The 27,502-nt window shown below is 35.1% G+C and overlaps 3 protein-coding genes across 14 annotated transcripts in view; 1 reads left to right on the forward strand and 2 right to left on the reverse strand.

Annotated features, from left to right (window-relative positions):
• CASK (calcium/calmodulin dependent serine protein kinase) overlaps window positions 1–27,502 on the forward strand; it is a 242,401-nt gene that overhangs the window by 115,511 nt on the left and 99,388 nt on the right. For 11 of the 12 annotated variants that reach the window (XM_068916232.1, XM_068916242.1, XM_068916252.1 and 8 more), the window contains exon 6: window positions 17,883–17,985. In XM_068916232.1, the coding sequence (XP_068772333.1) occupies window positions 17,883–17,985 (103 nt within the window). Of the gene's footprint in view, window positions 1–17,882; window positions 17,986–23,353; window positions 23,489–27,502 lie in introns of those variants that run through there. The other variant, XM_068916335.1, reaches the window with a different exon arrangement.
• Window positions 2,293–5,067, reverse strand: GPR82 (G protein-coupled receptor 82). The gene is made up of 3 exons (XM_068916372.1): window positions 4,880–5,067; window positions 4,686–4,761; window positions 2,293–3,477 (listed from the first exon to the last, which is right to left on the reverse strand). Exon 3 carries the CDS (start codon window positions 3,442–3,444, stop codon window positions 2,380–2,382), a length of 1,065 nt encoding a protein of 354 aa, XP_068772473.1. The 5' UTR covers window positions 3,445–3,477; window positions 4,686–4,761; window positions 4,880–5,067; the 3' UTR covers window positions 2,293–2,379.
• Window positions 11,928–15,164, reverse strand: GPR34 (G protein-coupled receptor 34). Its single transcript, XM_009679571.2, has 2 exons — window positions 15,041–15,164; window positions 11,928–13,231 (listed from the first exon to the last, which is right to left on the reverse strand). The coding sequence occupies exon 2, from the start codon at window positions 13,203–13,205 to the stop codon at window positions 12,069–12,071; it is 1,137 nt and encodes a 378-aa protein (XP_009677866.1). The 5' UTR covers window positions 13,206–13,231; window positions 15,041–15,164; the 3' UTR covers window positions 11,928–12,068.

Here is a 27,502-nt window from a genome sequence, read left to right on the forward strand (position 1 = left end):
TCTTCAAATTGCCTGTCCTGCACAAACCTTTTTCCGTAGTTAAATCCAGAAAAACTGTGCTGCAATTCAGGAATTTAAAGGAGATGTCATCTTGAATAGAACGTACAGGAAAAAAGTAAAAGTGTGTGTTATTTCGTCATCCTAAGTAGAAATTGTGAAATGGGATCCTATTAAGAATCTGTCTCAAAGTTGCATTTGATTGCTAGTTTCCAAAGTTTCACCCATCTCCTTGCCTCTTTGATAGTAATAGCCCTGAAGAACAAGTGTCGGTGACTAGAAGAGTGGAGAAAGAATGACTTGAGCCTATACTACCACTAAAAAGTCTGTATTGAGAATTGCATCCTCAGGCACTCTTCTGAGATATCCTGTGAACCACGTTCATTATAAAATGGATTTAAGGAAGGACAGAAGTTGTGGGTGCTAATTTGGATCTGTGCAATGTAGAAGCACACGATCCTAAACTGGTTTGCTTGCCCGAAGCACACTGCTACCAGTCTAGAAGCAGTAATCTAAGCTTGAAGACCCTCATGCTGTCATGAGGCCTTAACTGCTCAATTTAGTCGTGATTTAGGGAGCTTACCATTCGTTGTGTTGAACAGTAGAACACGCACCCATGCAAACCCATTTTCCATGCTCGTAAGCTCTGTTCCTAGAGCAGTTTTCCTACAGGACTTTGTAGAATTACTCCCTGGAGCTGCCCGCTTAAGGTTTTTTCCCCCGAATCACTTGATAAACATCACATGAAAGTCCTGTAAAAAAAGCTAACACCAGATTTTCTTCTCGTGGGTAACACTGTATTAAATAAAATACTACGTTCCTATGATTTTCTGTCTCTTTCACTTGCATGTTTATTGAACTTCTGCAGAATATGAAGCAGGTGTCAGATAACATGCAGACTTCAGGTCGTTCCCAGGGAAGTTCATGCCTGCAGCAGTAGGATAGGGGACCTGGTGTTTTTTGGCACTGTATGCCAATTTTATGAGTCAGTTTAGTGTACCTGTCATCGAACTCAGTAGAGTACTGAAGACAGAATAGCTCACTAAATTTTATTACTCAATTTTGGACACGTAAGTGGACTTCTTAGAATACTTAGTGTTCTGTAGCACTCGCTATGCTCAGTGGACAGTTCCTCTTGATCTCAGTTGCAGAGAAGAGTCAAGAAAGGAAAAGACCATTAATCTTCAGTGTCTTCTACAGAACTGATTAAAATCCCTACTTAAGTCATCAGGATATTCTAACTTCCATAGCAAAAAAAACCAACCAAACAAAATCTATTGTTTGTTTATTATTATGTTTTGTATACCAGTAAGTGTATAAACCGCTGCTGAAGTTGTTCATTAAATATAGCTGCCATGGGTAGGACTCCAAGAAGAACAGTTCCTGAGCAAGCTACAGAGCACATATAAAATGCACTCTTCTCAAACACTAATTAAAATCCTTCAGGTAGGCCATAAGAGCTCTCCCCGTCTCTGGATCCTTGACCCTTGCAGGTTAGCAGTCACCATCATCAAAACTTTCTCTTCTGAGTCACTCTGTTGCAGATGTAATTTCAATAACACTCTATACCTGTGATAGATTCTGCCAGAGCAGAATGATAAATGAATTAAATCTTAACTCTGAGATTTCTTCCGTTTTAATACAATGCTATAAAAAAGCTTTCTGTGAAGGCTAGAATAAAAAATAAATAGGTGTATAATTTATTCACATAGGTTTTTATCCCCAAGAAAACAATTACTGTAGCAAAACTCTAATGCCATGGGCATAGATAAAGTAAATATAAATAATAGCATTTCTCATTAAGAACTTTCCTTTTACACATCAAAGAATTTCAGCATATCTTGTGATGCGTTCCCCTTAAAAAAAAAACGGGGGGCGGGGGAGGAGAATCAGCCTTCTAGCCAAATATTTCTGAAAAAAAAAAATACGTGTTGAATGTGTTTTTAGTTCTTTGTGCCTGCTTCCTTAAGTCTTCGATGAATGGTTTAGCCAGTCCAGGGAACCTGTGCTTTGTTCTATCCTATTCTTTGATATGAGGGAAAGTCCTGTCTGAAAGCTGGGAATGTGGATAATGAGAGAGAGTCCTCAACGTCAGCCTAGCTTCAGCCTTCTTCCCTGACTATTTAGACAGAAGACACTGTTCATTGGTTAAATAGAAAATATAATGTCTCTTGCTTTGCATGGATAAAACGATAGTACACAGTTGAGCGTATAAATTACTTGCATTCATTTGGATGTACAGGTAGGATTTATGTCTGATGTTGATGTAGCAAGCAAGATCATTTTAAAAAATAATACAAGTAATACTTTATCTTTTTATTTAAATACTTATTTCACGTAGAAGTCTTGTTGTAGATAGTTAAAATGAGTTTATTGTTAGTTTTACTCTACTGACATCTTTCCGTCTTTGTTCATATTTGGGGGGGTCTCTCCAGTAAAAATATCAGCTGTACGTTTGTGGTGGTTTGATGTGGATTTTCTGAACAGGCCATACAGACTTTTCTTAAATTTTTTATCTAGCAAAAGGGTTATAAGTGGATCTAAACTGCTCTTAGCAGCAGCAAGACAAGTAAGGAAATTTTTAATTTCCACTAGATAGTTTAACCTTTGGCAGTCTTTATTTGTAAGCAGAACATAAAAAAGTGGCCTAAAAATGTGATATGGAAGAAAGCAGACAGTTAATATTATCTGGATGACAAGAATGTTTCTTTTAACTGTTCTGTAAATAAGATGCTTCTTTCCGATGCAGGTATTTTTCTGTATTTTACTCAGGTGTCTAGTAAGTGAATAGTATGACATCAATACTGTTATAAAAGATAAAAAAAAACATGCAGTAGCAACAGAAGCTGCGATCTTTGTGGTATATTCACCAGATTCTACCCTGATATTATAGCATCTGTGAAATTCTTGCACAGCCTTTGCCTGAGCATCATATGTTATAGCTGTTACAGTTATGCACACCACAGTAAGCCATATAGTGATACACAAGTGTTTAGCAAATTTTGGCTGACGAAACTTTTGAAGTACACCTCTGTAAAAGCTTTCATTAGCTGTTTGAGAGTATTGTGTGAGGTCGTTACTTTTCTTCAGTGTTGCATACTGACTTAGAGCAGTTGAACATAAAATTGTAATGGTCACATACATACTGACGTGCATAATGAGAGTTCCAAGGTGATTTGCTGTTCGGCATACTGCGGAATCATATGTCCATTGATACCCACTTGCAAAGTAGGCAGCCAGAAAAGGCATAGTACTACATATGAGTAAATTTGCAGCGACAAGATTTGCCCGGTAAATGTATTTTGTTCTTTTTGTAGATATTTTCCTTGAAAATATCCAGGCAGAGAGAATGTTTCCGAAACTGCCAATAGTAAATAGAAAAGAGTAGATGATTGGTAGAGCTACAGTAGTAGCTACCGATGGCTGAAGACATGTTGAATTTCTCATTTATGCCAGTTTTCCTTGAATGAACGGTCAGAGCTGAAAGACAATTGAATGAATTATTTTTCTGTAACCATCTCTTTTATTTGTTGTTCTTATTTTAACTTCCTTTTTCTCCCCTACTTTTCGGCATTGCTAACTCCTGTTTGGCCATACTGAATTTGCATGATGTTACTCTTTGGGCATTTTTTCACTGACAGATTTTACCTTTAAAAGCTGGCCCATATCAAAACCCCAGGGTTTTATGTGCATAGGGTCTGATAACATAAATGAGGAAACAGAAAGTTTAAGCTAGGACCTGACAATACTTTGTGTGATCTCAATTTTTCTCAGTCTTTTTGAACATCTGTAGCCTGCTTTGGGAACCAATTCTCAACCATTTTAAGTTAAGTATGCAAAATAAGTGCAAAGTATTACTTTAACTGCAGGAATGGAGTATTCCATGCCTCCATTTAAATAAGAAATACAGCTGTAAGTGATTCTGGAATCTGGCTAGTTACATTTATTTTGTGCTCACTGTAAAGACTGTCAGTATCTAATGTCACTTTGTTCAAGCAATGGTCTTAGATATATATTTTGCATAAACAATCTAGTCAATATTTCTAAATATATGAAGTGATTGCTGAAAATGGCAATATATTTATTTTCTTCCAAGTTCAGTTTTCAATTTATTCTTAATTTCCAGACTGTAAATAAGAAATAAAATCTATTGGGTGTTTAAAGCTCTGTAAAATGACTGCATATAAAAACTAGCATTTCAGTTTACAAACCTGTAGTGAAGACAAATTCTCTTGTTGTACAGAAATAAATTTAGTGACGTGTATCCTTGTGAGCTTTTATTCCATATAAAAGCATATGGAAAAAATTCTAACAAATTCCAAACTTAAAAATTGATGATACTCTTTTTTTGAAAGTTATAAGAAACTGAACTCAGATACTGAAGCGCATTCTGTATAACTGTGATAAAAAGCCCAGACAAGCCAAGTAGACTAGACAAAATTTAAAAACTGTGCTGAGCAAATTGTTCGTGTTTTACAGTGTGAAAATTAACTATTTTGTAGCTGTTCTGTCGTACTGCCAGTCCCATATAGATGGCTGAGCCAAAATGTATTAAGTTCTTTTATCACTGAGTTAAACTCACTGTTCAGTAACTGTTGAATTCAGTTGTTTAGACATTTAATGCTCGTTTCTGTGTCAATTCCCAGTTTTTGTCAGATGAAACAAAGAAATAATAGTTTTAGCCTTACCTATGCAAGCTGCAAGCACCTTCCTTTGCAGAGAGGAAATATTGCTGTTTGAAGCACTTCCTTTATATCTCCACTGCTGCAATGAAAAGGATGATGTTTAAATCTGGAAAGTACATATAAGAAAAGTATCTGTCCATCATAGGTAGGTTTTCAGAATTTACACCTTTAATTTACAGAGTCAACAAGCAGCTAACCATTTAAAGTTCCAACCAGCGATGTGGTCTGTGCAGCAAAGACTTTGAGTCCAGATGTGACTCCATTAGAAGAATAAAGAGAAGGAGATAGTGTGGAAGAGCGATTGTAACAGCCTTTTGCTTATGAAGCTACGGCACAGAAGTAGATTACAGTGCTTTATACAGTGCTTTCCTCCTTTTAGGGGTGGAGGAGTTGTTACTGTCATTCTCTTTAAGACTGCCCACTTCCCAGAATGAAAAAGAAGTTCGGTATTTTATGGGTGAAAACTGGTTTCAATGCCGTTTAACTTTGTTCAGTTCCAAGAATTTGCACAAAGCCAACTGGCTGTTCCCTGAAGCCGTCTGTAATGATATAGTAGTATCCATATCTATCCTCGTTTAAGTGACCAAATGAATAGATTACATACATCTGGTCAGATGATGGCTTCTGTGGAAGCAGTTTACAGTTGATGTGATGTTCTAGGATTACCAATCAGTTGTAGAAAACTTGATCTATTTCTCTCTAGGAAATCTAGTATTTTATATAAATCATCCAGAAGTTTGCACAAGACAGTTTCCCTCCTCTACAAGAAAGGTTTGATCACAGAGCAAGCTATATTTAGCTCTACAGAGCTTAAGACTTTTTGAATTTTTTTCTATCTGAAACGTCTGTGGTTATAGCCGATGACAAGCCATATTTCATAAATAGTTCCTTTGTGAGAACAGAGAAGATAACCATATAAAAACTTCTGCAATGTTAGTAAGATCCTTGTTCTGTTAGTTGTGCTGTGTATTTAAATATCCACACTGAGAATACACTTGAGTGATCTACTGTGAATTTTATTGTTCAGTTTCATTATTTTACATTTTTGTTTTAAAATGGTGGGCATGTATGCTGGCCTCCTATTTAAGCTAGGTAATTAATCTGATTTAAGATTAAATTTAAGTGAGGGAAACGTGTTGTGGAGAATTAGTAATTAGTTTGTAATACTGCAGTTAGCTTGTATGTACTTTATTGCTTGTTCCTGTTAGGCTCGGTTACACCTTAGAGGATACTGGCTGCTTTTATGTTGTTTTTTCTTTTTTCTTCTCCTCTCTTTTGAATGTATAGTTATATTTAAAAAGTTGTTCTAGCAGAAAGAGTCTTCTGTTAACTAAATATTTGAGAGTCTCTTAAGCTGTCTTAGAAGTCCTTATTACTGTGGTATTCCATCCATTTTTGGATACAAGAATACATATTCTGGAAATTTGCTAAGAGGAGAGCATACCCAGATGGCAAAAATGGTGTGAGCAATTTCCGTTAGCAGGGAGTTTTGTTATTATTCTGTTGATTATAGCCTGTAGTATTTAAGATTCTGTGACCGTAACTGATGCTGTGGGAGAAGATAGTGCTCTATTTTTTCTCAATTATTGTGTGATGATCGATTGTAACACTGAATTATAATCTATCACACTTAGTTTTGGAGCTGATTTAGTGATATGGATGACAAAGGAATGGAATAATGTAAATAAAAAAACAGAAGTATATTGTTGATTCCAAGTTGTAAGTACCTTCATTCTTCTTTCAGTGGCCTGTTTCCATTCACCTAACTTTGTTTTATTTAAAATATATTTGATGAGATGCAAGATAGCAGTGCAAGTGCATCTTTTATGCAATTTGTTCTTGGTAATAATAAGTTCTTGGTAATGACCTTCACGTACATTCTTTTACCTTAATATTTTCGGTACTCTTAAAGGGTGATCACTTTCTAATTTGTACATGTTATTGGATTTTATGTGGCAATAAGGAATGCATGTTGCCTTTTGATATTGTATGCAGACGACTTATTTTGTGGCCCAAAGCCACATAAAAAAGGGAATTCACAGTGGGAAAACATACTTCAGTTCGTCATATATGATCGTATTACACGGTATGCTAAGTATGGATTATAAAAGCTTAATAATCCACTTGCAGACTGCCTGGCCACTGCCTCTCCCACTTCATCTGCCGAAGATGATTGGAGACAGCCCAGTCAATCTGTCACAAACTAGATGGTGAACAGGACTGCTCCTTAAGGAGTGTCACATGTTGGCAGCAGCAGCTGCTCCACATGGAATGGTAAAAAGGTAGTGCTCTAGTTACCCTCTGGCTCCCACAGCAGTCAGGGCTCTCTGAGTCATGGAAGGCCCAAGGGCACGCGCTCTGTGTCTGCAGTTTGAAAGGTGGAAGGCAGCTGCTGAGTATCGGGTGCAGAGAAGCAGGCAAACCTAGGTGTAGGCTGGAACACACTGAATAAACGTATAGCATGCATCAAACATGTAGCTGTATAAACTGTAAGGCAGAAGCACAGCATGGTGTGCGCCTTTGTTCAGTTGGCTGTCATCTAGATCAGGAGACTTGTTGCAGAGCATCAGAGTTCCTCTCTACCTATTCATTACATTTCCTTGCAGGGGTGACCCAGTGTGTGCCCACATCTCCTCCTAATTGATGAAATGAAGATTTAAGCTATAGTCAGTATATGTATTTAATGATGTGGGAAGTGCTGATCAACGCAAAGTCCTCTAAGCTCTTTTTTAGATCTAGTCTAGTTCAGTCAAGCACTATTGCTGGTCTGTGGTAGACTTACTGCTGTTCATTAATGATTTATTTTCACCAGCTTTGGAACTACACTGTGGCTCAGCAAAATAGATCGAAACACACATTCTTATTTTGTTTGATGAATTATGAGTGTATGCAATATAACTCTGTGGCATTTCTAGTATTCTTAGTGGTATAGAAATGGGGTTACATTGCACACCCATGGCTTCAATTCTTTGGCTGTTATAAAATATGCAAACATAAGTGTTTCACAGGTTCCAGGTAGTCTTTTTACATACATAAAACGCAAAGAAAACAATGTCTTTCAAGCTGGAAAACTTAGGTTGAATAAAAATCATCTTTCCAAATTTTTATACTGCAGGTCTTTAATGCAAAATACCGCGTACGGTTTTTTCCCCAGTGAAATTCCTTTTGCAGCCTCCAGAGCTCTCCTTTACTGTATTTGTTTTTTTAAAAAAGCAGCAGCTCTGTATTGGTCATGATATTCCTTATTTTTAGCTTCAGAGTCAGTTTTTATATGAAAACTGTATTGACAACTGTGTTGTACAGGCAAATAGAAAGCCCATATATTTTGTTTATATATATAACTAGTGTTTATGCTAATGAAGAATATGTGTTTTTTTTACATACTTTAAAAAAAAAAAAGAGGTGACACTTTGGTGCACCAACTGGAATTTGACTTGAGTAAAGAAGCAAAATGAGTTTCCTGCAGGGTATGCATATATTGAGTCAGCCACTATTTACAGAAAGAGCAACATTATTCCAGGAATAATCCCAGAGTATCAGTGGCATACAAGTGATTTTCTGTAAAAGTGACATAAATTGACTGTTCTACAACTTGTAATAGTGTTGATGTCTAACAAAAAAGCTACTGAAACCTGTATACTATTCAATGGCTGCAAAGTACATATTGTACAAATGAAATGTCACAACTTTATTTATTACGTGTCATATGAAATGTAAGAAAAAGGGGTCTGAATGATTTATCAAGTCTCTTGTTGTACTTGTGACTCTCTGTGGGCATAAATGGAATGATTTTGATGTTGGAATTCAGCTAAAGACTCAATTGCTATAGCTGGCCCTCACAGTACTTTGTAAGCACTGCTAAGACAAGCAGTTAAAAACACTATTAAAGTGCTGATAGTATGGTCATTTAAAATGTCCCAGCGTAACTTTTACCATACCTCCAAAGATGCTTCAGGATTATTTCTTTTTCAATAATATTGGTTTGCAGAACCTGACATTTTACCTTCAAAGCTGGGACAGGTTGATTTAAAAAAAAAAAAAAAAGTAAAAAATAAAGAAAAATCCTTGAAGATTAAATATGAAAATAGAGTTGAGACATGCCTTTGTTTTTTATTCAGTAGTAATCATTTCCTATGTGATGATGCTGTCTGGATTCAGATCCCTTTCTGAGCCAGTTCATACATTTGGCCTCTAACATTTTGAAGCGCTGATGTCCACAATTGTGGAATTCTGTAATAAGGTATTTCCACTTGTTTGGTTGTTTTAGGGGGTTGTTTATCATTCTAACCGCTGCTCCCTTACTCTCACACTTGTGTCAAAGAGCATATAGTTGTTCCTCATCCACTCTTGCATGCCATAGCTGAATTCGTAGACCTGTTGTGTCCCCCTTCAGGCTTTCATTTCTGAGCTGAAGAGTTGTTTTAGTTAATGTATTCTTGTGTAGAATCTGTACCATATGAATTATATAACGGCACAATGACTTCTCAGTTCCTTTTCTCATAGCTTTAACAGTCCTTTTGCTGCTGGATTGCTTTCGAGTGGAGAGATGATATCTTAAACCTATCTTCTAGGCTGGTCTACCCTGTACTGTTTGGAAACTTTGTTATCCCATTACTCTCACTCATTCCAGATTGTAGTGTTCAACATATTCATAAACAGGTCCAGGTGCAGATTCTTGGGGAACATTATGAACTAAAAAGACCCCATATTTTTAGCCTTTCTTTCCAATTTTTAACTAGTTCTAAAACAAGAGTTATCATCTAACAAGTTAGTTTACTTAAGAGTCTTTAGTAAAGTGACTTGCTCAAAGTCCAGGTACACCAGATCACTTTTATCGTAGTGCTTCTCATCCTCTGTAGAGAGCTCCTCTGCTTACTGACTTTCTGGTACATGTCTTCCCTCAGAAATCTCTATTTGCTCTTCCCTGGCATACACCTATGCTTGCCTAATTTATCTGTCTTTAATAGGTGCCTAATTTGCGTTATTTGCCTAATACAAACATTAGACTGTAGCTTCTGAAAATTCTTAAAAAAGATTTGGGTCATATTTACTTTTCATTGCTCATGTACTGAAGCTGATTTAAGTGATGGTTAAGTGATCCAGTACTGAAATGCTTTTAAAAAATTTTGTTCTCTAGCATATTGTCCTGTGGAAGTGTTACTCTTCAATATTTCTTCTAAAATGATTTTCTTCTAAATGATCTAAAACCTTATCTATTGATAGTACACGAGGCTTCCTTGATGCTTCTTCTCTAAAAGCCATAAGTAATGGCCCTGATGTAGAACATATCTGATCAATATAAATAGATATGGGCATTTAAGACTTTACTCTTGTATATAATAGGTAATAGATTTCACCATTAAAATTATTAAAACAGAAAAGCCTACCTAATGATACGTATATGAGGGACCAGAACACACCCAGATCACTTTTTTTTTTTTTTTCCTAGGGAACACATTGCTATTTGGTTTTGGCTTTAAGAGTGTACTTCATTTGTAGCATTGAAACCCTATACTATTACTTAATCCTCCAAAGCGATCTCAGTCTATTTTTTCAATACTGCTGTGTCCATGGACAAAAAAATCCTTTTAATAAGTTCTAATTTAAAGAGATTGCACTTTTTAAAAGAATTTTAGAAGTTACACTTTGTTCCAGTCTTCCAGTGGCCTTGGTGATCATTGTCATCCAATAGCCACTCAAATTAGAGCAAACACAGGTAAGAAAAGAACGATGAGATGGTGCCTATATCTTGTAAAACTGCTGGTTTCTAAACTGCACTAGGTTTATCAGAGCTGATGTAACTTCTTGTATTATTATAATGCCTTCAATTGTAAAGGACAAGGAACATGCTATTTTTGGCACTGTACAAATACACTGTACAAAGTCAAGACAGTTCCTGCTCCAATGTACATATGATAGGATGATGAGATAATGCATGAAAGATTCTGAAAAAGTATAGCACAAGTTATTGTGAGAATAAATCAGAAATTACTATTAAAATATCTTAAATTTATGTTGAAATGTTTAAGAAAGTCACATAATCCATTAGTTTATTAATAGTCATATTAATAGTCATATCCACCTCTGTACAGCAGCTTACCTGAGCGGTATTGGTTGTATGTGTTTAGCATAATAAAACCTTATTTTATAGAGCTAACATCTATTATGTAATTTGTTCATCTTTCTGTCCTGTCATGCTAGACAAATAAATTCTTTTTCGCTTAACTGCCTCTCATTGCAAGTCTTAAGGACTAGCACCCTCCACCCCCCCCCCCTTTTTTTTAAATGATGGAGCAGTTTGAAATTTTAGTTTAGTCTAAATGCATAAGACTGCTTGGTTTTAATCTGAGAATATAATTGCATGTAAGGTATATTTGCTGTTGTATTACTGTTTACATAGCATCAGCAGTTACCAAGATTGTTTTAATCACGTGAAAACAGAAAACATCTCTGCCAAAGGGAATGTGCAATTGAAATGAGTAGCTTTGGAAATCTAGAGTAGGCATTAGCCTTAAGATCTAGGTGGAGTTAAGGACAAGGAGTCCGAACAAAGGTCAGAGCTGATGCTTCAGAGGTTCACAAGGGCTAATTTTTCTATTCTTTTGTAGCTGAAGTTACCAAATTTGTCAGTCAAAATTTGAAGGAGATCTTAGCTAATTGAAAATACCTTTGGCCTCTCTCCTTCGTGAACTTCTGATTTTCCTAACTCCTTGCTTGCTTTTCCTGAGATATTTGACCTTGACATTCATAAAAATGTTGGAAATATAATAAAGAGCTTAGGCGTGAATATTTTAATTTTGCTGTTTAATAAAACAGTGTGTCTTCTGTAATAACTGAATTAGTGGCTGTCTTATTCTTAGCTCATTGCTAAGCCATGTACATTGCTAAATTCTCAAATATTCGCCTGAAAAAAATAGTTCTATAAATGCAGTAAAAACATTGATCTCTGAAACCTATTAAAACAGAGGAATATAGGAAATCCATAATAAGTAACATAGCCCTTTTGAATAGGACACGGAAGCATTACTTTTGCAAAAGTCATGTTGTTTACGTACACAATTGGCAGTACTACTGTGTATGTACAAGATTCTTTGTATATACAGGTTAAAACCACTTTGTGGAAATCTCCCCAAAGAGTTAGTGTTCTACATTAGTTCAGTAGAAGATGTCTGAGATAAAATGGGAAGCTTCCTTAAAGTTGTTTTCTTGGATAAAGAAAGTAAAATACTTCTAAAAAGTCACTTCTCCTTTTCATGAACAGAAGACTTCTCATTTCTCAACAGGAAGAAAGAGGCAGGATTAGTAGCTGTGTAGTATTACCTTGGTACATCTTAAATTGACATCCTAAAAAGACAAAGAGAAGTCATTATCTGCTAATTTAAACGATCAGGTGAGAGACTTCTTCTTTAAAGAACTTGAATAGGGAGTGATAGTAGATAATCGCTCTTGTGTATATTGTCCAAGTTGCATTTCTGAAGTACTTTCTAAATTTACGGTTGAATCCCCATGAAGTCTTCTACAAATAAGTTGAAATACAGTCTTACGCACACTTCTGGACATTAGGAAATACATAACTGGGTCTAAGCAGCTGTTAAAAGATGAAAATATAAGCATAACCTCATTGCATTTGTGAATGATCTCCTTCCAGTAGCAAGATGGATTTTGTAATTGTGATGTAATGTAGATGAATCGGAACACATGATAAGGAACAAAACATATGGTGAAAATAATGAGTACGATGAAGGAATTCCTTGCTGTCTGGGTGTATTTTCCTGCATTAGGAAAATTAGCTCTTTTCTTAGAAATTCTCAGAAGGTTCTTAGCAATTTTAACATATGAAAGTATCAAAAGGAAAAAAACTATCCAAAAAATGATAACAATAATATAATTTAAAATTGCTTCTGTCTTTGCCTTGTGTTTATTTCTGTAATGAAAGCACATAGTAGAATTGCCTTCTTCACTCGTAAAGAAAGATGGTGCGACTACTATTATAAATCCTATCAGTGCAAGTGCCCACACTGTGCAACAAATATATATACTTCGTGTAGTAGTTAACATTTTACGCTTCACGGACTTATTTATTTTTACATAACGATCTAAACTAATTAGTCCCAACAGCACTATGCTAATATACATGTTCATATAAAATAGAGTCCCTACAATCTTGCATAAAATCAATCCAAACATCCAGGTGTTTCTGGCAATGTGATACAGTATTCGGAATGGAAGACAGAATATCAGCAGAAGGTCTGCAATAGCTACATTTAGTAAGTAAACTTGTATAGAGTTCCTTTTCTGGTGAATGCAGAGGAAAGCACACAGGGCTATGATATTTCCAGCCAATCCAATGACAAAAATAATGGAGTAAAAAAGTATTAAAGCAAATGACAACGAATCTTCATTTAATGGACAACTGGCATTGTTTTGGATTTCTGAGAAGTTTCTGGCTAGGTCAGTTTGGTTACTCCAGATGACTTCCCTGTATGGAAGAATGTTCAGAAAATCAGCTGAAGTTGCAGCCATCGTTTGTTAGGATTGTCTTTGCTGTTCTGTAGAGATGTAAAGAGAAATTATAGGAATTAATCACCAAACACTTTAATATGTCTGCTTGCTTTATTGCATACACTTTCTGAAGTTGCATAAATGCAAATTAGGCAATAACTAAAAAAGTGAATTGACCTGAGCTGGCTAATTGTTGCTGAGTAGAAGGACTGTCAGCCAGATGTCATGAGATGATGTAATCCTAGAAAAATCAGTTCCCTGTTTTTTTTCATGTAAAGTGGGCAAAAACAGATTGACAAGTACAGAGTACTCATGGAGATGATGATTCTGATAATTGCTTCTTTTAACTATGACTATCTTGTTTTGAAATAAACATTTATATTTTGCTGCAAATTTTAGGAATTCTTACATTTTTTGCTTGACCCATAAGTATAAATAATTTTAAAACATTATGAAGTTCTGTTGTTAAAATTGGCTTTCGTGACCAGTGACTATGAGAGTGAGAACACTTTTAATTAAGATGCAAAAAAGTGGAAGCATAGCTAAGTTAAGTATTCTGAGTGTTGATACAAGATACATACATTGGAAGGATACTAAACTTAACAGTATTAATTTTAGGTAGGTATTCAGTATCTCTTTCATGCAAGTCACTGGTTAGCAACTGCTAATTGCTGTTGTAAGTGAAAGCTACTCAGTTATATCATTGGCTATACATAACACTGTGCGAGTTCCTAATATTACAATAGCATGCTTTTAATAATATCTTCATATAAATTTAAGCTTTCTACTTTTGTTGACTGTTGAGAGTTGTGCAAGGAAAATAATAGTAGCTTGAGATCACACTAATGCTGTGATAAACAGATTGTTTTTGCATTGTTCATGTTTTCATAAAGTTTCTAATTTCAGTGAGCTTATTTTTGGCCAGGAAGGTACAATCTTAGAAGATAAAAATCAGCTTTGACCAAAAAAGGAAAACCAAAAAAAAAAGTGTGGTTAAGAGAGCAGAATAGTAATAAGCTTTTTCAATAGCTAAGATTGGTTAGTATTAATATAAATTCTGAACTTAATTTATGTGGCGTATCGATAAAATATTACATAAAGTGTATTTAGAATTTTTTTAGAGGGACAAGTTTTTTGTTCTCCGAATCTCATAAAAAAACAAAACTATTCCTGGTAATCTGAACTAAGTCCTGTAACAACAGTAACAAGAAAAAATGCTCTTTGCCATATACATAAATTTGAAACAGTTCCTGGTCTGTATACTAGGTCTTAAAAATGCATATTTACATTTAATTGTGCGGTATAACTACAGCAATGAAAATGGCAGCGTTTTAAGCAAAAATCTTAATGAGATCTAATACTATGCATAGAGAATCTGAATTATTGAGTGGACAGCCTAAAATACTTTAACTTCCCATACTGGCTGATCTTATAATAACATTGAGTATGTCTGCACTGTGTGAGCAGTCTTATGAAGATTGCTGCTTTATTATATTTGCTATTTAGTATTGTCTGAGCTAGAAATAGTTTTAGAAGTTTCATCTGATTAAAAAACTCAATGCTTTCAAGCACATCTCCAAAGATCTCTTCCACTTTAATTTCTTGTTTATGTTGCTATTTTATAAAACCCTTGACATATAATGACTTAGGTAGTTTCAGATGGAAAAATCAATTACATTGCAGATGCTAAAAGCTATAATGTTTCTAACATATCTTAAGTATTTTCGCCTATCAACAAGAGGCTTGAATCTAAGTATATTAAAGTTTTGAAGGTAATTTGTCAGTAGTACATCTGTAATTTGTACTTTAATAGAAATTTGTTTTACTATATTTGAATTTAAAAGGAAACTACTTACTGTTTATTAAGAATTTCTGCTGATTTTTTCAAAACCACTGTTGAAGAAAGGAAGGAGTAACATGCATGTCCTCTTATTAGAAAGTTAAAGCGCCAGCTTCTCTACAAAAGTGATAAGAATCAGCTGACACACTGCAAGTAGCAACAAGGGGAAGTTTAACTGGTGTTGCAACTGTATTTTTTTTTAAAGGTATTTTTAACTAGCAAAACTCAGTTTATTGAAAATACTGATTTGGATGTTAATTTGGACTTTGTTAGGGGAGGTTCTGTTTAAAAAACAGAAACGGTCTTGGAATTTCACTCTGAATTGGAGGATTTAGTTTTTTATAGAAACTTTGTTTCTGGTGACCAGTTTCGGTGGCTTCCTTTTCTTGTGTTGGCACAAGCTATCTTTTTAATTCTCTCATCAAAACAGTATCACTTTTTTAAAAGTGTAGGGTAAAAATATATCAACACTTTATTAAAATACCATCTTTTCCTTTTATTGGTGTAGATAACATCTGTCCGTCTTCCCCTCTGCCTTGGGTGAGAAATTTGAGGTTGATCTTTTCTTTCGATCTAATGACAATGGTGATAGAATATGAAAGTGTCCAGACTATGCAGTATAATAATTTCAGTTAGGCAGAAGTAAAATAAAATAGTCAGAGATAATACCATTTTGAATAGGATGTAAGAGATTGAAAATTATGTTTTTAAATCACAAATTTAAAAAGGGTTTCTGTAAGTGCTAATAGATGGTAGCCTAAATTTATTGATGTCAAGAATATCATCTTGACTTAATACTCTACTTAGTATTTGAAATGAGAATTCCCATACTGGCATTCTTAATATGTCATCTGTCTAGGAATCAAGTTTGTAGGGTATTCTGCAGATTTTAGTTAGATTTTCAAAGAGGCTAAGATTTCTTTCTTGAAGCTGCTTGTTATTTTACAACTTTTTTTTTTTTTTTTTAAGGAAAACATGGATGGTTACAGATGATAACTTTGCAGGTAGCGAGATTCAGCCATGTAGTTCCTTCACATTAGTCCGGCCCAAAGCTCTGAATTTTTGTTTTGTTTTATTTTGTTTCAAAGCTGCCTCGGCATTCTTTCAGAAATTAATTTTATCCTCAGCGACCACAGACCATAGTTGGAGCAATCTTTTTACATTCATCATGCTCTATTGTTGGAATAGCCATGTTCCTAATTACCTCTGGGTGGCACAAATACTTGGATCAGAATGATCTCCCGATTTATTTTTTAAGCCTTCTAAGTCCTGCTCAAGGTTCAACTGAACTAGAAAAAATAAAGCCAAGCCTATTATTTTCTAGCTTGGCATAGAAGGATTGCTGTTAGTATGTTATAATAATCTTATTCAATAGGGCCAAGATGTGTAAAAGCATTGGAAAAATATGTTAATATATTTTCTGTCAGTTATTTATATAAACATTCATGTCAAAAATTCAAGTGCTCTGCCATATCAAGAAGTAAATAGTAAGAAAGTGTCAGAGGAAACAATTTGTGGGTCTGCTGTGACTATATGGAGTGGACTGTGGGGAAGTGCTGCTTTTTTAGAGTCTTCTGATACGATAATTATTTTCTTCTAGCCTAACATCTAACTTAGTAAGCTCATTTTGTAAAAGTTCTTGTAGATCACGTATGGGGATTTTACAAAATGGTCCCACAACCTAGATTAAAGCCATACTTTTCAGCTGGTGCACACCAATACATACCAGAACTTTTACATGGATTCTTCCACAGTTTACTCAACCATTCATGCAGGAAGGTTGTAATTATGCGTTTTCATATTTAAGCAGTTTAGTTCAGTCACCACCCAATGTGATTTTTACCCAAAATCTCTCTGTAGCGTGGTGATTCTGTAATGAGTAGCTGCTTTATTCACTGAAAGTACTGAAAATTCTCTGAGAAGTTTCTGGCAGGAGGACTAGTGCAAAAGAAAATCTCGCTGGTGGCCACGTGCTTCTGTCTTCTGACAGTGTTAAATGATAACAATGTGTTATCTATTTTGAGAACCTAGCTTTGTAGTTTATGTGGTAATGTATTCTCAAGAAGCAGTGCACTGATTTGACATTTGTCCTTATAAATACTCTAATATGGCTGACTGTGCAAAGGATACTGTGAGCAAATGTTGGAAGCAGCTTTACATTAATTACAGTATGTTAGTTATGTGTATTAAATACTACACTGTGACTACCAGATTTGCTTATATGCTGCTTCCTCCTACCCCCAATCTCTACCCTTGCAAATAGTAGTAGTATATTTTTCTGTTTTTATATTTTGCATCTCACTGTTATTGATGGGCAGAATGTAGAAAATTAAAGGCATGTACAATTGTGCAGGGAATCCAGTTTGAAGACCTAAACAATTTCCACCTTACTGGAACATTTGTTAGAAATGTCGTAGGGACACTCCTTTTCTTTTCTGCAGTTGGAAGCTCGATGATGAAGTCTGTGATTAAGGCCCAAAAGAGTGTTTTATATTCTTTGTGTGAAGAATAGTGTGTGTTATAGCTTTAACTGAAGAATTGGAACAGTGTAAGGCTTAAGTGTGAAAGGTTAAAAGAAAAGGTAATAACAAGAAAGAAATTCTTGACCGACTTTCATCTTTATCTCCATTTTCTTACAATTTCACTTTGTGTTCTGTCTGAGTACTGATAAGTCTTGAAAGGGGCAGTTAAAAGGGAAACCAACAGAGAGGAGTTCATGCCAAAAAAACCTGAAATTAAAAATTCCATTCAAAAAACAAAAACTCTTAACTTCTTTTTGCTAAGTTATGAAGATATTTTCTAAAAAGCAAATTATACTTGTCAAGTATTGTAATAATCTGTCTGTTTCTTCTTTTCAGCCACACTGTGTGTTGCTTGCCTCAAAAGAGAATTCAGCCCCTGTAAAGCTTGGTGGCTTTGGGGTAGCAATTCAGTTAGGAGAGTCTGGATTAGTTGCTGGAGGTAAGAAATTTAGTGGGGATTTTTTTCCTTCAAAGTTATAGAATACTGTGCATGTTGTACTGGAGGATTCTTTTCTTCCAACACAGCCTGGCCTATAAAGTAAGAACTCAAAAATAATCTTTCAGTAAAGATTTGTTAACTTTTTAAATGCACACACTTAACCTAAACAGCTAATCAATTATACTTCATTGTTATGTGTACATTACATATATACTCTGTATATACAGAATATTAAATCCCTCCAAACGTGACTCATACACTGTTTTGATCAAATTAAAGTTGAAAGATGCGATGATTTTTCCATATTTCTATAATCCATGGCGTAATTTGTCCACACATGACAAACCAAATAAGATAAAAGTGATACCAAGATTGAAAAGTATGTCAAAGCAATTGACTTAATGCTCCCCTGTGGTTCTTGACAATTTCTGTCAGAATCCTACACTCTGATTAATAGAAAAATTCTATTAGTTATCACATGTGACTCTTTTCTGTGTTTTTATATTTCATTCTAAGTATTGCATAAGACATCAATATCGTGATACATATGTATATTTTTGACTGTGTTTTCTTTTTTGTGAATTTTATTTCCTCTAGCTGCCTTCCATATTGTTCCAGACAATAGGGTTATGCTTTACTCATCCTGCACAGATGAAGACCCAATCAGTTTTCTGATGCTTTCATTGCCAGAATAGGGGACCACAACAAAAGATTTCATTAGTGGGGTTTTTTTTCTTCAAAAGGGATAATTTCCTTTCAGTTCAGTGCTTCTGCAAAACCTCAGCTTTCCTAATCTAATTCTTTTAAGATGTGTGTCGTTTTGGCTTTTATATGTTCTTTGAAATAAAAGGCAAGCCCAGTATAAGCACACTAACAGTTTCCATTCTTTTCCAGATAAATCTAATATCCTAGATATTTCTTACTACCTAGAAACCTAGACACATCTTTTTCTAGGAAAATATCCATTCATTAAAGGTACTATTGTTTCCTTAATACTAAGATCATTCCTTTATGTTGCTTTTACACTGTTTTTCAAAGTATTCATATTCTTTTGGTTTCTTCTCTTCCAATACTGTTTTCTGTACCTCTGCCACTACTTTTTTTAGTGATAGTTCTTATACTTCTGTTCATATTTCTCTCATTTTCTCTCTTTTTATTCTCATTGAGCAACTTTATCCTTGTCTTCTGTTTCAGCTGCTCTTCTGGAGCTAATCACTTAACATTTTACTCTCAGACTACCAGCTATCTCACAAAAAACTCAAGTTCAACTTGGGAAAAAAAGAATTTGTCGTATCCTTCCTTTCCTGTTACTGTTCTGTGATCCCGCTCGTTCACATGCTCAACCTCTTTGCGTTATCAATGCCCGTCTTTCCTTTTTTTATGTAAAAATGTCTTGAGTCCTTTCTGGTTCTATCTGCAGTATTTATAGAATCTTCTCTTTCTTAATCCTCATCAGTACAATATTTCTTTTCCTGTTGGTCAACTTTTGCCTCATCTGTCTAAACCTCTGCCGCATTAGTCTGCCTTCATATTTTCTCTCTCTCTCAACTGTCATTTTCCACTTGTAGCTTTTTCATTCATGCTTCTTACTTTCAGCTTCAAATTTAAGCTGTCTTCCTTACCTCCAGGGATACCTACGTTAATTCCACTTCATTGGTATACCGTATAAAGTCTCAGTTCTACTACTTGTCTCAAGTTTCCTCCTTATCTCTTTCTTCTCATCTTCCATTACAGTCTTTACACTTCGGACCGCATCTCTTGTCTAGCAATTCTTTTCTCCTCCAGAATCCGTTCTGAGGGTATATTACTAGAAGAATCACCTATTCAGCACTTGCAAGATATTATTTCTTCAACTTTGTATTAATACCCCATGTGTTATATGAAGGTTAACTGTATTGTCTGTTTGAACCAGACAGTAAATTTCTTGTAACAAATTGTTTACTTACATATTTGTATGAACTAAGCTATAGTATTATGCCCTGTAGATAGGTTTTGTTTTGTAATAATAATAATTTTAAAAAATTACAGGCACTACATACTTGTCGGTTGTATCCTAAATGAAATAGAAATGCTCTACTTGCACAGAAGTTTATGAGCAGTATAATACCCAACCTTTTCACTGTCACATTCTTTTCCTAAATTTTAGTTAAAACCATTAATTCTGCTTAACATAGTAAATTATTTCCCTTGCAGCATGTCATTTGCTGTATTTGATGATTCTTTTCAGGCGTTACATATCAAAGAAGAAATGCTCAGTTGAATGAAAGCTGCTGTGGCACAAAGATTCTCTTACTGACCTGAGAAATCCCTGTGCTCCTAAATTATCTTGGTGTTCAGTAAATCTCAAAAATTTTACCACTACTGGAAATGCACTGTCTTATAGTTACAAAAAAGTGCAACGCTTGTTAACCTTTCTGTATCTAGGTAATTAATATGTATTGGCACAATACCCAAGCAGAATATACTCGTTTCTAGTGTAAATCTCTGTGTAGATTATTATCCTGATATTCAAGGACAGAAATGCTTTTTATCTTTCCTTATTTTGTGTTATTTGGAGTATTTTATCTTTCAAACCAGAAAAAGAAAATTTTCTTTTAGAAAAAGCATGTCGATATTCAAGGTAATATACCTGTAGTAAAGTTCAACTGATGGGATTCTTCCCTTAATCTTGCGTACAAAAAACAAGCCATTATGCAGAAACTCTTCAATATACGTGATGGTCACTCTTTTGTGATAGTATTGCTCTCTTAAAATGGGAGTTGCTGTATCTAAAATATTCAGGGCTTACTTAGCTTTTTTATCATTTTGTTTTTTCTTATTTTCATGCATATATGCCATTTTGTCTTACCTTTTCACATTGATACACCTGTGCCCGACAAGCCCAGATTGTGTATATCCCAGGAGAACACAAATAGAAAGCCATGTCTCCTAAGCATGCCTCCTAGGGAATAGTTTTTGCTTTATTGGGACCTTAGAATTCTTCTAAGTTACCCAAGGGAAATCTTTTTTTCCAGTGTGCGTAACTTTTTAGAAGAACATTTGGGGAATTTTTTTGTGGTAAAGGTAAACTAAATTTTAAGTGTGGAGAGTAGATCAGTCCCAATCTTTTGACGTAAGTCAAAGGTAAACTTGCATTGTTCAGAATTATAACTACAGTGTCCTTTCAGGCAAATAGAGGGTTATTTAACAGAAGTTTAGAGAGCCCGTGTTAACAAGACGATACTAGATATCGCTAATGAAAATATCTGTGGAATGGATTTTAAGAAAATGACTGGGTAATTTATCAACTAACAATCCAGTGGAGTTTATTTTTAAGGAAGTTTAATCATTATCAAACTACAAAAACCAATAGACGTAGCCATAACTTATTTTGCATAAGACCAAAAGGGAAAATGTAAGAAAATGCTTTTTGTTCTGTTACGTTTGCCTGTAGGCTGTGAGGCAATGGATAAGAATCAAGATGTGTCATCTTCTGAATTACAGGAAATTGTTTTCATGAGCTACCAATCCCTGAAGTTCTCTTTTCTTGGGATTCTTATGATCAGAAAGGGAAAATCTTGCTAAAGTGGTATTCATTTGATGCACTCAAAGTAGGTAATTTAAGACGAAATTCTCTCAATATAGACAGTAGTTATAGATCATCGCGATTTATAAATGAAACTTTTATGGAACAGAGTGTAGACAGGAAACAGTCCAACATGTTTGCATGATTATGATGCAATTAGAGAAGCAGTGAAACCCAGCAGGTCAGTGATTTAATAGAGCAATCTCATGTTATGATCTCATTCTTCTTCCTTGGAGGATTTTTCTTCCGTAACAGAATATGAATTGTCACAATATTTTCTTAAATAAATGTGGTTATGTCAGATGTATCAGATACCATATCTTAGGTGCTCAGTCTTAAGATTTTCAGGTAGTATATGGTATAAAAGTCTAAATAAGCAGAAGGCATTGAGTCCACAAGTGATTTCTGTTTTCTCCACTTAATCTATTTGTATCCTCCTGGTTTCAGCTAGTACAAAATCAGATAACTGCATAGACTTGAATGATATGAGATTCTGTAGTAGCTGTTAAGTCATGTTTGTCTGTGGATAGTTGACTGCTTTACTATTCACTTTTTATTAGCAGCAGCAAAATATGATATGCCAGTCCTTATGCCAGTCCAGTCCAGTATTGGCATAGCTCCCGTAAGTTCCTTCAGAATTGTGTAGTATCTTTATGAATCCTAAAAAATTCATCATCATCATCTTACTGGACAAAGTGTTCTGTGTTCTTCCTAGAAGTGCACCACACATGTAGTAAGTGTTCTCGGTGTTTCATCAGCTAGCCTTTTAGAGTTACTACAAAAATGGCAAAGGAATGCATTACCGTAAATTTCCCTTGACCCTTTCCCAAAAAAACATTGAACTGGGGAAAAACTCTCAAAGTTTCTTGTTACTGATATGTTCCTAGCAATGTAAAACAATCTTCTTGGTAGTTGTATGTACCCCAGTTTAAAATAACGGTTTTGGAATGTTATATTTTTATGCTGACCAGACTTTTTTTGTTTGCTCAGCATCAGTGTCTAAATGGCACAGAAAATCTTTCATTTTCCAGGAGGAGATAAACGTTTGTAAACAGAGGTCCTATGCTAGTATTCTTCTTTTGTTCAAGCAGTACTGTTTTATTACTCTGCACAGCAAGACTATCTCAATATTTTTGATTTTTTTGAAAAATAAAAAAAGAGTTGGAGCCTCTTCAAAACTTGGTCTCTGATACTTTGTTTTATTCAACAGATACAACTGCATTTTACTCTCTATCAGAATTTCCACTTCACATCTGGGTCGATTTAAGAGTGCTTACAGGAGGCTAATGTGGTTAAAAATCAATTTAGATTTACTTCCTCTATCATCGTTTTGTGGCTAAAAAAGGCCAATGAATCAATGATTATAATTTGATCTTTGTTCATTTTCTGGGCACTAATATCCAGGTGTCCGATTGTCTGCTGTTACATCTTTTTAAATACATTTTCTTCAGACAATCTTCTGTGCTGAAGTTGAATTGCTTTTTTTAATCTATTCATCTTCTCTGTACACTGGCTTTAGACATCTCTGTTGTCTGGAGTAATGTGGAAAGGAATTAAAAGTAGTAAAACATGATCTGTCTGATCTATTGTGTGTGATTCTTCAATTCCTTCCACATTATTCTGGACATCCCACTCTTTTAGCAACTCCTTTATTTAAAAATATATTTCTTATTACACTATATGAGAGGTCAGATGGTGATGTTTATTAGTACCTCACATTTTTTTCCTAAAAATTATTTGTTCCAGTTGTTTCCTTATACATCGTTCAGATACTACTGCTGTTGAAAGACTCTCCTTCTGATATCTTGGTCATCAGTCCCCTGCCTTAGGGATGACAAAATCTGATTGGGTCTCTGTATATACTCTTCTTCTTGTGGAAAGCATAGCCCTATTGTCTGGAATAATATGGAAACAGTCATAGAAACTAAATTACCAAAGGTAAGTCAAAATTTATCTGTAGTGCTTGTGAGTGATATCAGATTGACAACACTGAGGACTGAAGCTCTGTCTTTACCATAGAAAATATCAGCAAAAATAGCAATTTTACACATTTCCACAGTATCAACACGCTTCAGAACTGGCTGATAAGAAAGCTTGCCTCTAGAAATAAGTTGTCCAACAGGCTGTGCACTTTCAGCCATTGAGTGCTTCCTGAGAGAGCAGACACTTTGATATAAGCGTTTCTTTACAAAGAATTGGACAGAGGCAGGTATCACATTCAACACATGCCAGTGAAGAGTCTTCATGTAATGATGATTTTCAGTTAATGCTACTTTAGAACAAGTAAGAAGAACCTAGAAGTAGGTAGAAACATAGTTGATTGCAGTCCTTCATGTGACCTCTTCTCATAGACAGACACAACTAAGAAATAATTTGTGTGCATGCATCCAGTATTTATGTAAAAGATATGTATATATCCTATTCGTCATGGTCAGTCATTAGAATATATCCCTCAGTGTTCTTATATCCTAAAGAGTACAGGACCTGCAGAAGGCAGGAGGTGTCTTTTCAGAGAGAGAAAAATGCCTCTGCTCACTCTTCTGTCTCATCTTATCTCCAAAAAGATGCAAAGATTCTGCCAAAACACCAAAGAAAATTCAAAAGCTTCTAAAACATTTAAAGATAATTGAACTCTTGTGAAGAATATATATTTTAAAATGTTATACTGTGGACATGTTTAAAATCTGAACTTGTCTAATAGACAATCAGCCTACTTTTTCAAAAATTATTAAACATTTAGGCAACAGGTAAAATGCTGCTGGTAAAGAAACTGAAACATTTTGCCAAAAACTATAATAGAACATAAGCAAAAGTGCTACTTTGTCTAAAGAGCAGCCACTATCCATGACTTCAGCAAACTTTGTGGCATATAGATTTCCTTTATTCTGTTAATGACTTACGCCTTACGGTTCTTGTAGCTGTAACATAGGAAAAATCCATATCTATATGTAAGTTCATGGGTGCACTCTGTTCCTTTTGCAGTAGTCCTTGCTTGGACTTCAGTTTTTAGAATAGCCTCAAAAGTGTCATTTGCTCCTGTGATGAACACAGTGAAGTAGTTAGTCGTCATGAGGAAGATGCCAGCAGTCCCAGAAATGATTTTGGCCTTTTTAATAGAGCTTATAGTATATAGGTATATTTATTCCTGTCCAAATGGACAGTGCAGATCTCAACCAATCAAGTTGCTGTTTGTTCTGGGTTTACTCTTTTGTGGGGGTGAAATTGCACTCTGCTTCCGTGTCTAAAGTATCAAGATCTTGAAATCTGCACAAAAAAGGTTACAGAACCAAATAATTTTGTAATTTGTATTGCAGCCTTTCTTTTAAACATTCCCTCCTGATTAATTAGCTTGCAAACAGTGGTAAATGGCTGGGTTATATTAGATTAGTGTAGCCTTCTCTGTGAGTTTTTGATTTGAGTTTCTTTACTTCTTATTTTAAATTTAAAAGTAAATATTAAGGTTTAGCAGTACTGATTTGTCATCATGCTATTAAGTAACATCCAGTTGTAGCAGGGGTCTGTTGAGGGGTCTTACACAGCTGTATAAGATGTGACCTATTAACTAAATCTAGTCCTTCTGCTTAACATTAAGCAGTTTGTTAAGGTGCATTTGTCTATGGTAAGTTGCTTTTGAATCAAGACTGCAAAGATCCTGTTCTTTTTGACCTGTCCTATAAGGCTATATGTTCCTAGGAAGGAGAAAGAGCATTTAGGCAAGTCAGAGAGGGACAGTGTTTTTTAATCATAACTTTTAAGTCTGTCAGAGTTTGTCTGTAAGAGAACTTGAGTGCTCAAGTAGTATGCAACCTCACATTCCAGTGATATACTGAACTGTCTCCAGATAAAGTAAGTGAGGAACCTTGAGATATCAAGAGACTATAGTTTTCCCAAGGTCATACAGAGCAAGTAGGAGCTAAGCTTTAAGAAGCTGTTGAGCTTCTCTTGTTCTGTTTATAAAAAACAAACAAAAATGTGTATGTGGAGAGAAAAATGGTAATATGGTGAGGGTCGTTGATAATGGACACAGTGCTGACAAAATGGATGTGTACTGCGTAAAAAAAGTCTTGCATGTTATGTTTTGTCTGCAATTTTGATAAGCTCACTGATGCAAGTTATGTTTGCTTTTTGTTGATATGCACTAGCTTTGTAACCATTTTTGTATTTCCTAGCCCTGTGGTCAGGAAGAGAAGCAGAGAGGGGAGAGGACATCTAGAAATTGTTGTCCACCATCAAGACACTTCCTTTCAAAATTTAGAGAAGCTGATTAGTGCTCAGTTTCAACTCATTATTTTCTTCTGCATATATTTATGACCACATAAGAATAAGGATTTTTCTTGTTCACTGATTTTTGCCAACTTCGTTTTTAAATTGAAACATTTTCTGAAGGGGAAAAGGAAGCAAAAAAAACACCCTGTACTTTTGATACTCTCTTAACACTGTAGATTGCTTATTTTATACAACCCATGATTAAATCATGTAAGGGAACAGTTCATACTGAAAACTGAAATGGTTCACCTTTTTTTCTATTTATTCAGTATTAGGTATGTTAACAGCATATCCATGTAATGCTATTACATTGCTTATGTTGCTATTATACAACACAGAGAAAGTATGCCATCGATAGCTGCTTACGAGATGTTTTCCGTAGATGTTCTATAGGTAGGCCTTCGGTGTGGTACAAATACTCAGCAGACATAAATGCATCAGTGCAGAAAATGAAAAAGTTCAGCACATTTCCCTTGCAATACATGGTCATTTTTAAAACATGTTCCTCTCTGCCACAGTTGTGCACTTATACCATAAAGCAGCCCAAACTGTGAGAGGAGTGGCGCATTATATATATTATAAATACACATTGCATCAATTTGGATATGATTTAGTACATATGTTTCTTAGTTTCATTAGCTACTTGATCCACATAACTGTGTATGTCCGCAAAGTTTAATGCTTTTTAAATGACTGTTTGTTGTTGTAATATCTTGTCTTCTAGTGATTTCTGCTGTGTCTTTTGAGTAATCTCTATTTCTGTTGACTTCCTAGATTTCATAACAGCAATTAGAAAGTCTTATAGTAAAGCAGACTCTTCAGAGAATCTGTGTGCTTCCATTTCTTTCCATAGTGATGCATAAGATTTAAACAGGATCTTATTACACTAAGGTTTTTTTCAATGTATAAGAAAGGTTACACCTCTTCTGAGATTGCAAATGGGGATCTCTGCACCCACATGCCAGTAAATTTACCACTGAAGTAAACAAAATTCAGTTAATCCATGCTGCTTTGGTGCTTTGCATGATGTCTTCTATATCAAAGATTTCCAAATGGTGGAATGCATTCCACTAATGTCACATGAGCAGTTTTTAAGTGATGTGCAAATATTGTTTGAGTAGGTGGGTGTTGCATCTTGGGTACGTGTATAGCCCTGGAACAGAGCTGGAAATGTTGATGCCTCAGCTGTCACCAGTAATGGCACCTTAGGAAAAATAGTTAGGAAACCCTTACAGATAGAGATATATAAGCACATGAGTTCTCAGCAACTTCTTATGCATAGTCAATATATGTGCTCCCCCTTTTCCTTCCCTTCCCCATCCCCAAGCATCCAAAAGGGAGAGACTTCGGGTCCTCTGGGGATATAATTCTCATTCTCATATCTGTGAGCTTGAAGAGTTGGCTTTGTGGTTTATCATTTAGACAGAAAGGTATTGCACAAGCCTATCAACTGTGTATAACTAACGAGGAACTATTAATCTTCTGCTATGTTCAGATGTCTTCCTCTACCAAGTGTAAATATCCCTCCTTTTTCCACATTGGTATGAGGGGTGAGCTGAACATGCAACTTCTTGTTACTTTCCTTTTTTAGCCTGCAAAGGAATTACTCTTTCCATATCATATCAGCCTAGACTGCATGGACTTCTTAATTTACCAGTCTAACTTAGTGGCAAGGTATTCCTCTGT

Source organism: Struthio camelus, chromosome 1 (assembly GCF_040807025.1).
Source record: "Struthio camelus isolate bStrCam1 chromosome 1, bStrCam1.hap1, whole genome shotgun sequence".
Taxonomy (NCBI): domain Eukaryota; kingdom Metazoa; phylum Chordata; class Aves; order Struthioniformes; family Struthionidae; genus Struthio; species Struthio camelus.